General features: G+C 38.0%; 1 protein-coding gene across 1 annotated transcript in view; it reads right to left on the bottom strand.

Moving 5' to 3' along the window:
• DPY19L1 (dpy-19 like C-mannosyltransferase 1) overlaps positions 1–13,461 on the bottom strand; it is a 121,622-nt gene that overhangs the window by 70,422 nt on the left and 37,739 nt on the right. Inside the window, exon 7 of the mRNA XM_032286816.1 lies at positions 1,838–1,895. Within this exon, the coding sequence (XP_032142707.1) occupies positions 1,838–1,895 (58 nt within the window). The remainder of the gene's footprint in view (positions 1–1,837; positions 1,896–13,461) is intronic.

Here is a 13,461-nt window from a genome sequence, read left to right as displayed (position 1 = left end):
AAAAAGTTTTAAAGTGTTTCATCATCCACACTATCACAATGTGCTGGATCCACAGTCAGGAAAAGTTACATTTTTTTTTTTTTTTTTTTGAAACACATACCACAGCAATTAACTGATGTCATGTTGCAACCAGTTGTCAAATACTCTAGCTTTACATTTCTGGGATTCTAAATACTAATACCATATTAGCAAAATATCCATTAGTAACTCGCTGACTAAAAAGAAGTCCAGCATTGACTCTGTATCATGCTTGGAGATGACAACTCTTACAGCACATGTTAAAACATGCATAATCGGCTGGGCGCGGTGGCTCACGCCTGTAATCCCAGCACTTTGGGAGGCCGAGGCGGGTGGATCACGAGGTCAAGAGATCAAGACCATCCTGGTCAACATGGTGAAACCCCGTCTCTTCTAAAAAAAATACAAAAAATTAGCTGGGCATGGTGGCGTGTGCCTGTAATCCCAGCTACTCAGGAGGCTGAGGCAGGAGAATTGCCTGAACCCAGGAGGCGGAGGTTGCGGTGAGCCGAGATCGCGCCACTGCACTCCAGCCTGGGTAACAAGAGAGAAACTCCGTCTCAAAAAAAAAAAAAAAAAAGAAAAAAAAATCATGCATATTCAAATACTGCAGGCGCTGAGTGTATAACATGCATGGAAGGACAAAGTCACTTCATACAAAGCCAGCTGACCTTTATTCTTTTCTCCCTCAAACAAAATTTACCATGAAAGAAATCTAGACAGCGATGTATTACTAGAAATTCATTTACAACTATGATTAATCCAGAAAAAAGAAATCATTGATACCCTGAATTTATATTAGAATTTAAACTAAGTAACAGTAATAATACAAGCTAACAACTATACAGCAGCTACCATGTGCTAAACATTGTTCTAGGCATTTACACATATGAATACATTTAGTCTCTGCAATAATCCTATGAGGTAGGTAACGTCATTATTTCCATTTACAAAAAGGAAACTAAAGCAACGAGAGATTAAATTACTTGCTCAGGTCACACAGCCACTAAATGGCAGTCAGAATTTGAACCTGCATAACCTGGATCCAGAGTCTATATTCTTTACAATGTTGTTCTCTTTAGAAAGCCCTTGAGTACTTTTTGTAAGAAATGCTCAAATATTTTGCAAAAAGTACTTAAAATATCAAATGTTAATACATTGAAATAAGAATATACTGTCTAGCTCCTGCAACAAAAAGTTATCCCCACAAAAGAAAGTTATACTGATTACCAGCTTACTTCTATTATTCCTAAAACATGAGCTTTCACAGTTTTAAAATAATACAAAGAATTGATACTTGAGACTAAACGTGGTGGCTTACACCTGTAATCCCAACACTTTTGGAGACCAAGGCAGGAGGATCGCTTGAGGACAGGAATTTGAGACTGGCCTGGGCAAAATAATAAGATCCCATCTCTATAAAAATTCTTAAAAATTAGCTGAGTGTGGTGATAAGCATCTGTAGTCCCAGCTATTCTGGAATCTGAGGCAGGAGCATCACTTGAGCCCAGGAGTTTGAGGCTGTAGTGAACTATGATCATACCACTGCACTCCACACTGGGCAACAAAAAGAGAGACCCTACCTCAAAAAAAAAAAAAAAAAAATTTTAAATTGATACAGACTCCACTATTTCATCAAATTACTAAGCCTTATATTACATAAAAAGCATAATGGTCATGAAAAGTTAAAGTGAATGCTAGTGTTTAAATTTTGAATCAAAATAAGATCAAACATTTAAAGAATGCCATTATAGATTAAATTTAAAGAAGAAAACTGTATTTCCCAGAGTAATTCTGAGAATAGTTTTTGATTACCTACCTCTCCATGATTGAAAAAGAAGCACAACACTGTAACCAGGCCTCCTAATCGACTGCCACTGGAAAAAAAGATAAGAAAACATAACTCAAATAACAAAAATTCAGGTCAATCCTAATAAAAACCTTAAAATACATGACATCATAGCCTCTGGTATTAGAAAAGATTTTAGTCACACTAAAACTCTCCTATGCTTATTTACAAAGTAGTTTATTCCCTTCAAAGTATAATTAGTCAAAATAACCTTTTTTCATTTTTTAAAAATCATTTGCTATCTTTAAAATGCATAGACTCAGAAAAGCATGCAAACTGAAAGGGAATAAAAAATTCTTACTAATCATATTACTGTACACCATGCAACTTGATTTTTCTTTATATTTTCTTTAGTACTTCATATTTATTTGTGTCTTTTTAGCATTTCTGAAACTATTTTCCTTGGGACAGATGATATACACTAGGAAAAGGGGTGAGAAAGATGGGCAAGGAAAGGGATCCATGGTCATGAGGATGGAAAACCCCACACTGGCTATCTGTTCCTAGAAATTCACAAGGCACTTCCACACATTAAAGATTTAATTCTGTATTTCCCAAACCCAGTCCCCAAGCTACTTTTCTACATAATACACTTGAGGAATACCAGTTTATAGATAAAGTTTTATGTTTCACTTGTTTTCAAAAAACTGGAATAGAACAGAAATATCAAAATGTGACAATCAGACATATAATTCTACGTAAGAAATTATAATGGTATAATCTGGTAGTTCTAACAATTAACCTTCATTTGCTCAGGTAAGAGTGAAATATGCTCCCTACCGCCCCCCAAGTCTGGGTAGGGGACATAAGGCTATGTTTAAGTTTATTTCATCATGTTCTCCATTTTTACTCTTGAGGTTTTCTTACTCATTTTAGCTCAAGCCGCTTTCTCATTATTCTACCCAAATATCCTTCCTTCTTTTTCTCTAAGTATAGGTATGCCACAGATAGGTCAGAGAGGAAACAAAGAACCAGATGGTATAGGCATCAAAGGTCTTGTATTTACTCTTGCAATGTATGAATGAGGGAAAGTGGAAGAGATGGATGCAATGGCCAGCAGGGATAATCCACATAGGGAATATCCAGAAGGAGGCAGGTAGGGCTAGGACTCCAGCACAGGTTGCCTATTTGCCTTGGGAAAAGAGAAGGTGGAAGACTGACAGCATATTTAGTGGCAAGTATTTTGTGGCGTTTTCATGTTCCTCACAGAGCAGAAGACACAGCTACTTGCTGCCAGAGAGAAAAGATGGCAGCATTAAAGGTCTGAGGAAAGAGAGAAATGTCTGGAATACCACTCACATTTCAGGAGAGTATTAACTAGGGAAAACACAAGTGCTGCTGGGATATCTTAAGGAAATAATTGAGGCTGCAGAACACAAATCTATAGGGTCACTAATCCTAAGACTGTGATTTTTGCCTATCAATGATCATCACAGAAAGCACAAATGAGGCTGGCAGTGACGGCTCATGCCTGTAGTCCCAGCACTTTGGGAGGTTGAGGTGGGTAGATCACAAGGTTAGGAGTTCAAGACCAGCTTGGCCAACATGGTGAAACCCCATCTCTACTAAAAACACAAAAATTAGCCAGGCATGGGTTGGGTGCCTGTAATCCCAGCTGCTTGGGAGGCTGAGACAGGAGAATCACTTGAGCCCTGGAGGCAGAGGTTGCAGTGAACCAAGATCAAGCCGTTGCAGTGAACCAAGATCAATCCACTGCACTCCAGCCTGGGCAACAGAGCAAGACTCCATCAAAGAGAAAGAGAGAGAGAAAGAGAGAAAGAAAAAAAAAGCAAGGAAAGAAAGAAAAAGAGAAAGAAAGAAAGAAAAAGAAAGAAAGAAAGAAAGGAAGGAAGGAGGAAAGAGAAAGAAAGAAAGAAGGAAGGAAGGAAGGAAGGAAGGAAGGAAGGGAGAGAGAGAAAGGAAAGAAAGAAAAAGAAAGAAGGAAAGAAAAGAAAGAGAAAGAAAGAGAAAGAAAGACAGAAAGATAAGATAAGAAAGAGAAAGAGAAAGAAAGAAAGAAAGAAAGAAAGAAAGAAAGAAAGAAAGAAAGAGAAAGAGAGAGAGAGAGGGAGGGAGGGAAATGAAACAAAAGGAAAGGAAAGAAAGGAAGGAAAGAAAGGATGAGAGAAAAAGAGAAAGAAGGCGAGGAGAGAATGAGAAAGAAAGAAAGAAAGAAAGAGAGAGAGAGAGCGTGCAAGCACAAATGAAATATAAAAGAGCAAAGAAACTGAGGACACTGGCCAGAAAGTGACTGAAGTGATGGATCACTGAAATAAGAGCAACAGATAGAGGAGCTTGGAAAGCAGGCCAGGAAGTGGAAGCCAGGGTTCTCTCCTGAAAGGTGCAGCATATCTTCTTCAAAAGAAAAGCACACAGGCCATGCCCAGGCTTCATCACAAGCGAGTAGAAATTAGAAAGATTAAGACAGAGTTAAGTGTTTAAAAAAACAAATAAATACATTTTAATGTTTTGAACTTATTCTAACAAGACAAAAAATATAGAAGTTTACAGGGGAAAAAAATGTGATTTTCTCTTGCTACTGTCTCCTAATCCTATTCACCTAAAAACATTTTTCTATGTGTGTATCCTTCCAAATCTCTAACCACACAAACATATATTTTCTACGTGATCATATTAACATCTCTCTGAAATGTGTTCCGTTTCTAATTAATCTGGCATAAAGATTATTCCTAGTCAATACATGTAACCTTAAAGGCATTATTTTTATAGATGGCAAATACTGCATAGTATAAATATATTTTTTTAGCCCATTCCATATTATTCAACATACAAATACTGTTCAATTTCTTGCTATAACAAAAAACATCCTCATACATGTAAATATTGGCACTTTTGTTTTGGCAGGAGGGACCTAACTGCGAGACAGCAAGTCAAAGAATGTAGGCTGCACCTATGTGGACTGTGCCTGCAGCAGTCCACATCCTCGCCACAGGGGATGCAGGAGGTCATTTCTCCATCCCTTGAGCACCATCTCTTGTGCTTTTCAAATGTTGCCCTTAAATAAGTATTTACTTGTATGGAGCATCATTTTAACGTTTTGCTTTGACAACATTCATTTCTCTTCCATGAACTGCTTATTCACATTCTTGTCTATTTTTCTATTAGATTGTCTGTTTCCCTACTTAAAAATTAGGGTTATCAAACCTTTGACTGTCAAATGTGAACATAACATTTAAAAACTGTCCAAAAAAAAAAAAAACCACTTTAAGCCTTGAGAGAGATGTGACTGTGACTTGAGTCACATATGGTTACAACTTTCGTTCTGATTATAGATTAACTCGCTTTCTTATTTTTCTTGTTCTGTACAATAACTAGAGAATTAAACAATGTCAGGAACAAAAACCTCCTGCCTTTTTTTTCCCCAGAGACCTGGTCTCACTCTGTCACCCAAGCTAGGGTACACTGGCACAATCACGGCTCACTACAGCCTTGAACTCATGGGCTCCAGCAATCCTTCTGCCTCAGCCTCCAGAGTAGCTGAGACTACATGTGTGAGCCTGCCTTTGTAATTAAAAACCCCTGTATTAACTTTTCTTTTGTTGTTTTACTTTGCTTAGATCAGACTATAGAAAACTCAACATTATTACACCCTCTGTTAAAAAAAAAAAAAAGTTAAATGTACCCTTCCACCTATAACAATCAAACCGCTGTAACTATGTGCCAACCAGTAGGAATAATGTTGTATTCCCGCTAAAAATTCCTCTAGTCTCTGCCTATGTAAATGAAACCTAAACTTCCCTACTTCCAAAGGCTAACTTCATTCCTTTGGAGTTGGTGTTTCTGAGTGGTCCACTCTCATGCTTTGTGCTTGAATAGATGCTCTTTAGATTCTGATCATTTTGATTATTTGAACACATATGTGTGACAAAGTATTTTGACATAATTTACGTGGTATTCTACCAGAATTTTTTAACTTTCATGTATTTAAATATGTTGATATTTTCCTTTATTTCTTGTGCACTTCCTGTCTGGTCTCTGAAGGTCTTCTACATCTCAAAACTACAGTCTCCTGAAATTACTGGCTAGCCATGTGCAGAAGGCAGAAACTGGACCCCTTCCTGACACCTTACACTAAAATTAACTCCAGATGGATTAAAGACTTAAACATAAGACCTAACACCATAAAAACTCTAGAAGAAAATCTAGGCAAAACCATTCAGGACATAGGCATAGGCAAGGACTTCATGACTAAAACACCAAAGCATTGGCAACAAAAGCCACAATAGACAAATGGGACCTAATTAAACTCCACAGCTTCTGCACAGCAAAAGAAACAGTCATTAGAGTGAACCAGCAACCAACAGAATGGGAAAAAAGTTTTGCAATCTACCCACCTGACAAAGAGCTAATATCCGGAATCTACAAAGAACTAAAACAGATTTACAAGGAAAAAACAAACAAGCCCATTTAAAAGTGGGTGAAGGATATGAATAGACACTTTACAAAAGATGACAACATGAGGCCAATAAACATGAAAAAATGCTCATCATCACTGGTCATTAGAGAAATGCAAATCAAAACTACGTTAAGATACCATCTCATGCCAGTTAGCATGGCGATCATTAAAAAATCTGGAGACAACAGATGCCAGTGAGGATGTGGAGAAATCGGAACACTTTTACACTGTTGGTAGGAGTGTAAATTAGTTCAACCATTGTGGAAGACCATGTGGCGATTCCTCAAGGACCTAGAAATAGAAATTCCATTTGACCCAGCAATCCCATTACTGGGTATATATCCAAAGCATTATAAATCATTCTATTATAAGGACACATGCACATGAATGTTCATTGTGGCACTGTTTATGATAGCAAAGACTTAGAACCAATGCAAATGCCCATTGATGACAGACTGGACAGGGAAAATGTAGCACATATACACCATGGAATACTATGCAGTCATAAAAAACGATGAGTTCGTGTCCTTTTTAGGGACATGGATGAACCTGGAAACCATCATTCTCAGCAAACTGACACAAGAACAGAAAATCAAACACCGCATGTTCTCACTCATAGTCAAGTGTTGAACAATGAGAACACATGGACACAGGGAGGGGAGCATCACACACTGGGGTCTGTTTGGGGGAACTAGGGGAGGGACAGTGGGGGCTGGTGAGTTGGGGAGGGATAACATGGGGAGAAATGCCAATTATAGGTGATGGGGACAAAGGCAGCAAACCACACTGCCATGTATGTACCTATGCAACAATCTTGCATGTTCTTCACATGTACCCCAAAACCTAAAATGCAATACAATATATATATATATTTTTTAAAAAGAAATTTCTTTTAATATGATTAGTTGCATTTTCCACTTAGCTCTTTCACCCTAATTTTGTTCTTTTTGAAATAGCCAATTACACTAAAGTCATTTATCAAGTAAACATTCCTTTTACCAGTGAAATGAAATTCAGCCTTTACCTTAATTTCTTACAATGCTAGACTCTGTTCTACTTCATTCAACTGACTTAATTCTGTATTTTTTTTTTACATCACACTATTTTATTACTATAGCATTATGGTAATTTTAACACATGATTTTAAAAAGCTCCCCACCCCAACTGCTCTTATTTTTAAGATTTTTTTTTAGATAATTCTTACCAACTTATTCTTACATATAACATCTAAACCGGTCTCCCAACCCTGCTCCTCAAAAATTGTCAGGTTTCTGATCAGAATGACATTAAATTTATATATAATTTGGGTCAGGAAGGACTGTCATTTATATGATGGTCATTCAGTTCCACAGTATATCTCTCTCCATTTACTCAATTCTAATTGTATTTTTTTAAATAAAAATTGTGGGAGCCAGGGATGGTCGCTCACGCCTGTAATCTCAGCACTTTGGAAGGCCAAGGCAGGTGGATCACTTGAGGCTAGGAATTTGGGACCAGCCTGCCCAACATGACAAAATGCTGTCTCCATGAAAATACCAAAAAAAAAAAAAAAAAAAAAAAAAAAAGCCAAGTGTGGTGGTGCACAACTATAGTCCCAGCTACTCAGGAGGCTGAGACTCAAGAATCATTTGAACCGGGACGCCAGAGGCTACAGTAAGCTGAGATTGTGCCACTGCACTCCAGCCTGGGTAACAGAGTGAAACCGTCTCAAAAAATAATAATAAATTATTTTCTTGGACAAGCAATGTAAGAGTCAAGTACCAAAAGTTAAAACTTCCAGAAATACAAAGAGAACATAATAAAATCTGATCACAATGGAATATCTTAATTTTTTCAGAATCTTACAGGTCAAGTAAGCTAAAAGAAACATATTAGGGATTTGAAGGAGATAATCGACAAGCTCAATGTTGTGACTATATAGAGATTATACGTAATTTTCTCATGTCCCTGGAACATCTAGTTGCAAAGGCACCTCATTCTCTGATTACAATCTAAAACAACCTGAAACACAAGAAAGATGAAAAAAATGACACTTGGGAAATTTAAGTAAAATTCCTTTTTAAAAATTCCCTGGAAAAACAAGGAATCGAAATGGAAATTTAATAACTTTAATTTTTTAAATGGCAGAGTAAAGGTAGAGAAAGGACAAAAGACTCACAAATCCAATTCCCTGACCAAATCTCAAGATGAGGTATGCCTGAGAAGTTGCATACTCTCAGGCAGTTGCCATACAACCTGGGAGGCTCTGAAGTTGGACAATTTCCTGAGAGCAGAGCTACTGTGACAACATTCGTTTTTCACCAAATCACTAAAATGGCAGGCCATGGTCCAACATCTTCCACGAATATGAGCTCAGCTTTGCTTAACTAACAAAGGAGGCAGATTTTTCTAGTACACTTTTGGGAACTGCAAAGTTAGAGGAGAATAAAATCTGTTTATCGCAAGGAATGTTTTGAGTTAGAATCATGATGAAATGATGTGACTTGAAACAAACCTAAAATATTGTTCTCGGTATCTACCCTCTCACCCCAATCCATAGAGGCTACTATGTAAGTCCTTTCATTTTGCTAAACAGCAAAGATGCAGCAATCTGAATACCTAAAATTGTTTTAATTTTTTTCCAATTATAGTTGATCAGTTGATATTTTAGCATTCCGTAATGGTTAAGAAAAAAAAAGTCTCTTCTGCAATATTATCAGCAACTGTCAGAAAATATGAACGCTACTATTGAGCAAATTTTAAAACATTCTAAGCTTGCTAAACATATACCACATTTACCCATACATCTTATTCACCTGAACTTTGATTTTTCTTAGATATAAAATGAGGGGATACTTAAAAATAAAGCTAAAGAGGCTCTAAAAATGCTTTTCTTTTCTAAAATGTAAGAATTCTATAATTCTCTTCTTTCCTACCTACTACAGTTGTATAGATTTAAATCAATTATCAAGTTTTGATATTTCATTAATCATTGAGATTTTTAATCCCCATTTACAAAAATGATGAACCATGCAAAGTTAAACTTTTGAAAAGAAAAAAGCAATTACAGTTAATTCAAAACTATATTAAATAACTCTTGTGAGTAAGTTTTCTTATTGTTGTATAAATGCTTAAGAAAGAGAAAATGGAGAAAAATTTGGAAATAACCAAATTAAGATAATTTCCAATCTTAAGGTGGAGATTTAAGGCTGGGGCACCTTCTCAGTCAAATGAAGAAATGCCAAACAGGCCTGGTTCGGAGCTGAGAACCTTCCCCTATACTCACAGTGAGGGGCGGGGGAGGATTCACTGGTTACTAAAAAAAGAGATAGAAAAGAAAGATAAGGAACTAGGATAAGAATCAGGAAGGGTGAGAAAAGTTCTCAGCTTGGTCCTTTCCAGTCTGTTTCAACAAAGTGATTTACGTCTTTAACTCTCTATCTGCCAGTTCTAACAAAAGTTTTCATATATTAGATTGTAAACTCCTCAATTCACCCATGGTGCCTAGTACCAAGCCTTGTCCATGAAAGAGAGTGAAAGGGTATCTGAAAATAGAACTATTCAATCAAAAGACGGCTGACATTCATTTTTTGAAAGCTTGCAGCCAAACACACCACACCTCATGTCATCTTTGCCCTTGGTACTGGCCCCAAAAAAGGCAGGGCCATGTGTTCAGGTGAGCCTCTGATCTGACCCAACCACCACACTCCTCAACTCCTACGCAGACCTCTCCACTGTGTGCTCCAGACCCTTCATTCCATGGTGAACAACTACCTATCCAATACATGCAGTCTCTTCCCAGATGCTTCCTCCTTGTCCTGCCTGGAAATATCACTCTGCTCTGAACAAATGCTTCCCCTGGAGCCTCCCCAGCAATTTTGCCTCCTATTATCCCGAAGTCTGTCCATTTCCCTCCATCCCACCACCACCATACCAGCCCAGGCTCCCATCCTCTTCCCCTGGGCTGCTACAGCCTCCTATACCCCCCATCCAAAGCCTGTTCCCTCTATACGCTGCAAAGCATGTTGCCTTTAACAATGAATAGACCCAATCCCACTTCATCCACACAGCCCTTTAATGGCATCCCATTGCCCACAAGGTCGAATCCAAACACCAAAACGTGTCCAAAATGCCTTGCAGGATCTGGCCCCTACAAACACCTCAGGACTCCTTTCGCTATTCTTCCTCCTACCCACACTCTGTTCTCCAGCTGCACTGTCCTCCTCACAGTTCCTCAAATGATAAGACCATACAGACAAGAGTGTGCAGAGCAGCCTAAGAGCAAGACTGGTAGGGAGCAAAGCCAAATGAGTTAACGCAGAATCCCAGTGTGATGGGCTGGCAGAGAAGTAGAAAGACGCCAGAGATATTCTGAAGCAGGGCAGTGATAATAGGGTTTTGTGACTCCTTGCATTAATTACAGAGGAAAGAGGAAAGTCACGGCTATCTCCTAGAGGTCAGATCTAGAGGCATTAGAATGGACAGAGTGTCATTTGCTGAGACAGTGAAGACATAAAAAGGGGAAGGTTTTAGAGAAAAGATGACAAAATTTCCAACCAATAACTTTCATCAATTTATGCATACTAAATAAAAATACTTATCTTTTAAATATTCATACACAACTGTTAGACCAAATGAGTTTGATTAAAGATGTGTTACCAGGCCAAGTTAACAGAACATTAAAAAAAAATGTAGCTGGAAAAGTTTGAGATGGTAGAATTCACAGCCTATTTAAGATGTGTTTTTAGCCAAAAATCCAACCTGTATAAGCAGTAAATGCTTGATTTTTTGAAGATAAAGAATAAGAAAATATGTAAAATAATGGAAGCAAAACTGGCAAAAAAAAAAGTGTAAGAAATTCAACTTTTCCTTTAAACAGGTGGAAGGCAGTGGAAGAGTGGAAAGTTAATATAAAACATTACTCCATTCTGCTACAGAGCCTAAGAATACTGAGCACGTCATAGGTAACTTGGTTGGATCATGGGAAGAGAAGGTAGCAAGATTAATTGCGTTCATGATGATATTCACTTCAGCTGTAGAGGGGAACATTAAAATTAAAAAGGGGTTTGACATACAGACTAATCTTCCAGGCCCTCAGGGCTTCTGGAACATATCTAGAAATAAAGCAGCTTTGAAAAAAAATCTCTCAGGTATCAAAGAAACTACTATGAACCTCCAATGACCAAAGAAGGTAACAGAGAACAGAAAATCGGAAGATGAAAGTATTGTCCTCTGACTAGCTGGTTCCTTATGCAGAAGAAAAGGCATTTTCTGCTAACTACTTATGTCTACAAAAGGTGTCCAGGCTTTTCTCACAAAAGCTCAGAAACAATGGAGAACTGAGTAGAGATAAGGGTAAATATTCAAAAGAGAGGGAGGAGATCAGGAACAGATCAGAGGGGCCACAGGGACTCTGAGCAGCCCACATTAAACGTAGAGAAGTTCATGAAAAAGATCATTTAAATGTTCTCTTCAAAAAGCCACCCCATTGCCAGAGAAGGGATGGAAATGAGGAAAAGGGAACACTGACCCTGCCTCAGTGAGTGTGCCATCGGCCCTCACACATAAGTGTGCAAATGAGTGGGGGGGAGGGGGAGTCACTGGCACTGGGTGTTGCTTCTGCACTGAGATGAAGAATCAGATATGTCTCCTGGACTCTCTCCTGTCTGCTGGCCACAGGCAGAGGCAGCTGAGGCTGTTAAATGAAAAAGCAACACGATGAAAGGAGCCTGAGTCTCCCACAACAAACCACGTACACTCTGATCGTGGTGTAATAAAAGCTACTAGTCAGTAAGACCCACCCACTTTGCAACCTTCTACCCAGCTCCTCATTCTTAGATACAAATGTCAAGCTAGGAATCACCAGGCTGTGGGGATGGAAGCTTCCAATGTGAAAAATAGAAATTAATACAAATTCAAGGGGGACCTGGAGGTAACACAATGCAACAGGCACACAAATTTTCAAACTCAAGATTCTTTAGGAAACTTGGAAATCTAACAGAAATGACAATAAAATGTAAAAATAAAATAAGGGATAAACCCTGAGGAAATCTGACTTCAAGAAGTCCAATATCCAATCAATAACTTTCAAGAAAACGGGGCGGGGGGGGAATGTAGACAAAAAAGTCATTGGGAAAATAATACTAAAAAAAAAGGTTCGCTAAGGTGAAGGAAGTGCCAGATAGAGCCCACAAAGTATGCGATGAGAAGGATGAAATAATATCTACCACATCATGACGTTTTAGGGCACTAAAGAAAGAAAGATGAGTCCAAAAGTGGCCAGAGGAAGAAAACTAGCCACACACAAAAGGAACTAATGGTAGAATGCCACCAGACTTTTGAAAAGCTACACGCCATCCTAGAAGACAGTCAAACAAAGCCTTTAAAAGTCTAAGGAAAAACAAAATTTGCAACCAGGCAAACCAGTAATTAAGTGTAAAAATAAAAAAGGAAATGTTCAAACATGTCAGATATATGTATTCTAAAATTATCTCTGTGACTCTGTTGGAAATTACCTGAGGATATGATCCTCAAAAGGATGAAACAGACCAGAAAGAGGCCAACTTGAGGTCCAAAAAACAATGAATCCAATGCCGTAGAGGAAAGGGGAATTCTCAGGATGGTGATGAACAAAACTCCCAGGGAATTGCTAAGGACGGGTCTAGGATGGAACCAGAAACAGCTCCAGGAGGTAGGCCCCAGAGGATAGGAGTGGGAGAACTGAAATAATGGATTTTATACATTTGACAAAGTATAAAATAAGTGTTTACAGTTCAGCTGTAGATCTGGAGAGGAATTAATCAGCATATAGGACACAAAGGAAAGCAAAATATTAGCAAAAATTAACCACAGGAAATATTTTAAGTTACCAAATAAACAATTATTTATACTACTTAATTCAGCAGTAAGCAATATTTTTACAGTCACAATAATGTAACTGTGGACTACTGTTTTACATATTAGAATTGCTGAGGTTTCAAAGATCTGAAAGTGGTTTTCCCTATATAAAAGGATAGATGGGGTGGGTAAGGCAGATGGGGCAAAGGACCACTGGTATGCTTGATTGTAAAAAGTTGAATAATGCCAAAAGATACGCATGTATACACAAAGCAGTGAAAATTCAGTTTAAAAACATACTAATAAGTAACATCCCCATTGTAGAGCACATTAATAAAAGAAAGTCATTCAATTAACTTAT

This window comes from Sapajus apella, unplaced genomic scaffold, assembly GCF_009761245.1.
Source record: "Sapajus apella isolate SASKATOON/1434 unplaced genomic scaffold, GSC_monkey_1.0 scaffold19, whole genome shotgun sequence".
NCBI classification, from domain to species: Eukaryota; Metazoa; Chordata; class Mammalia; order Primates; family Cebidae; genus Sapajus; species Sapajus apella.
This window is presented reverse-complemented; position numbering and strand designations above follow the sequence as displayed.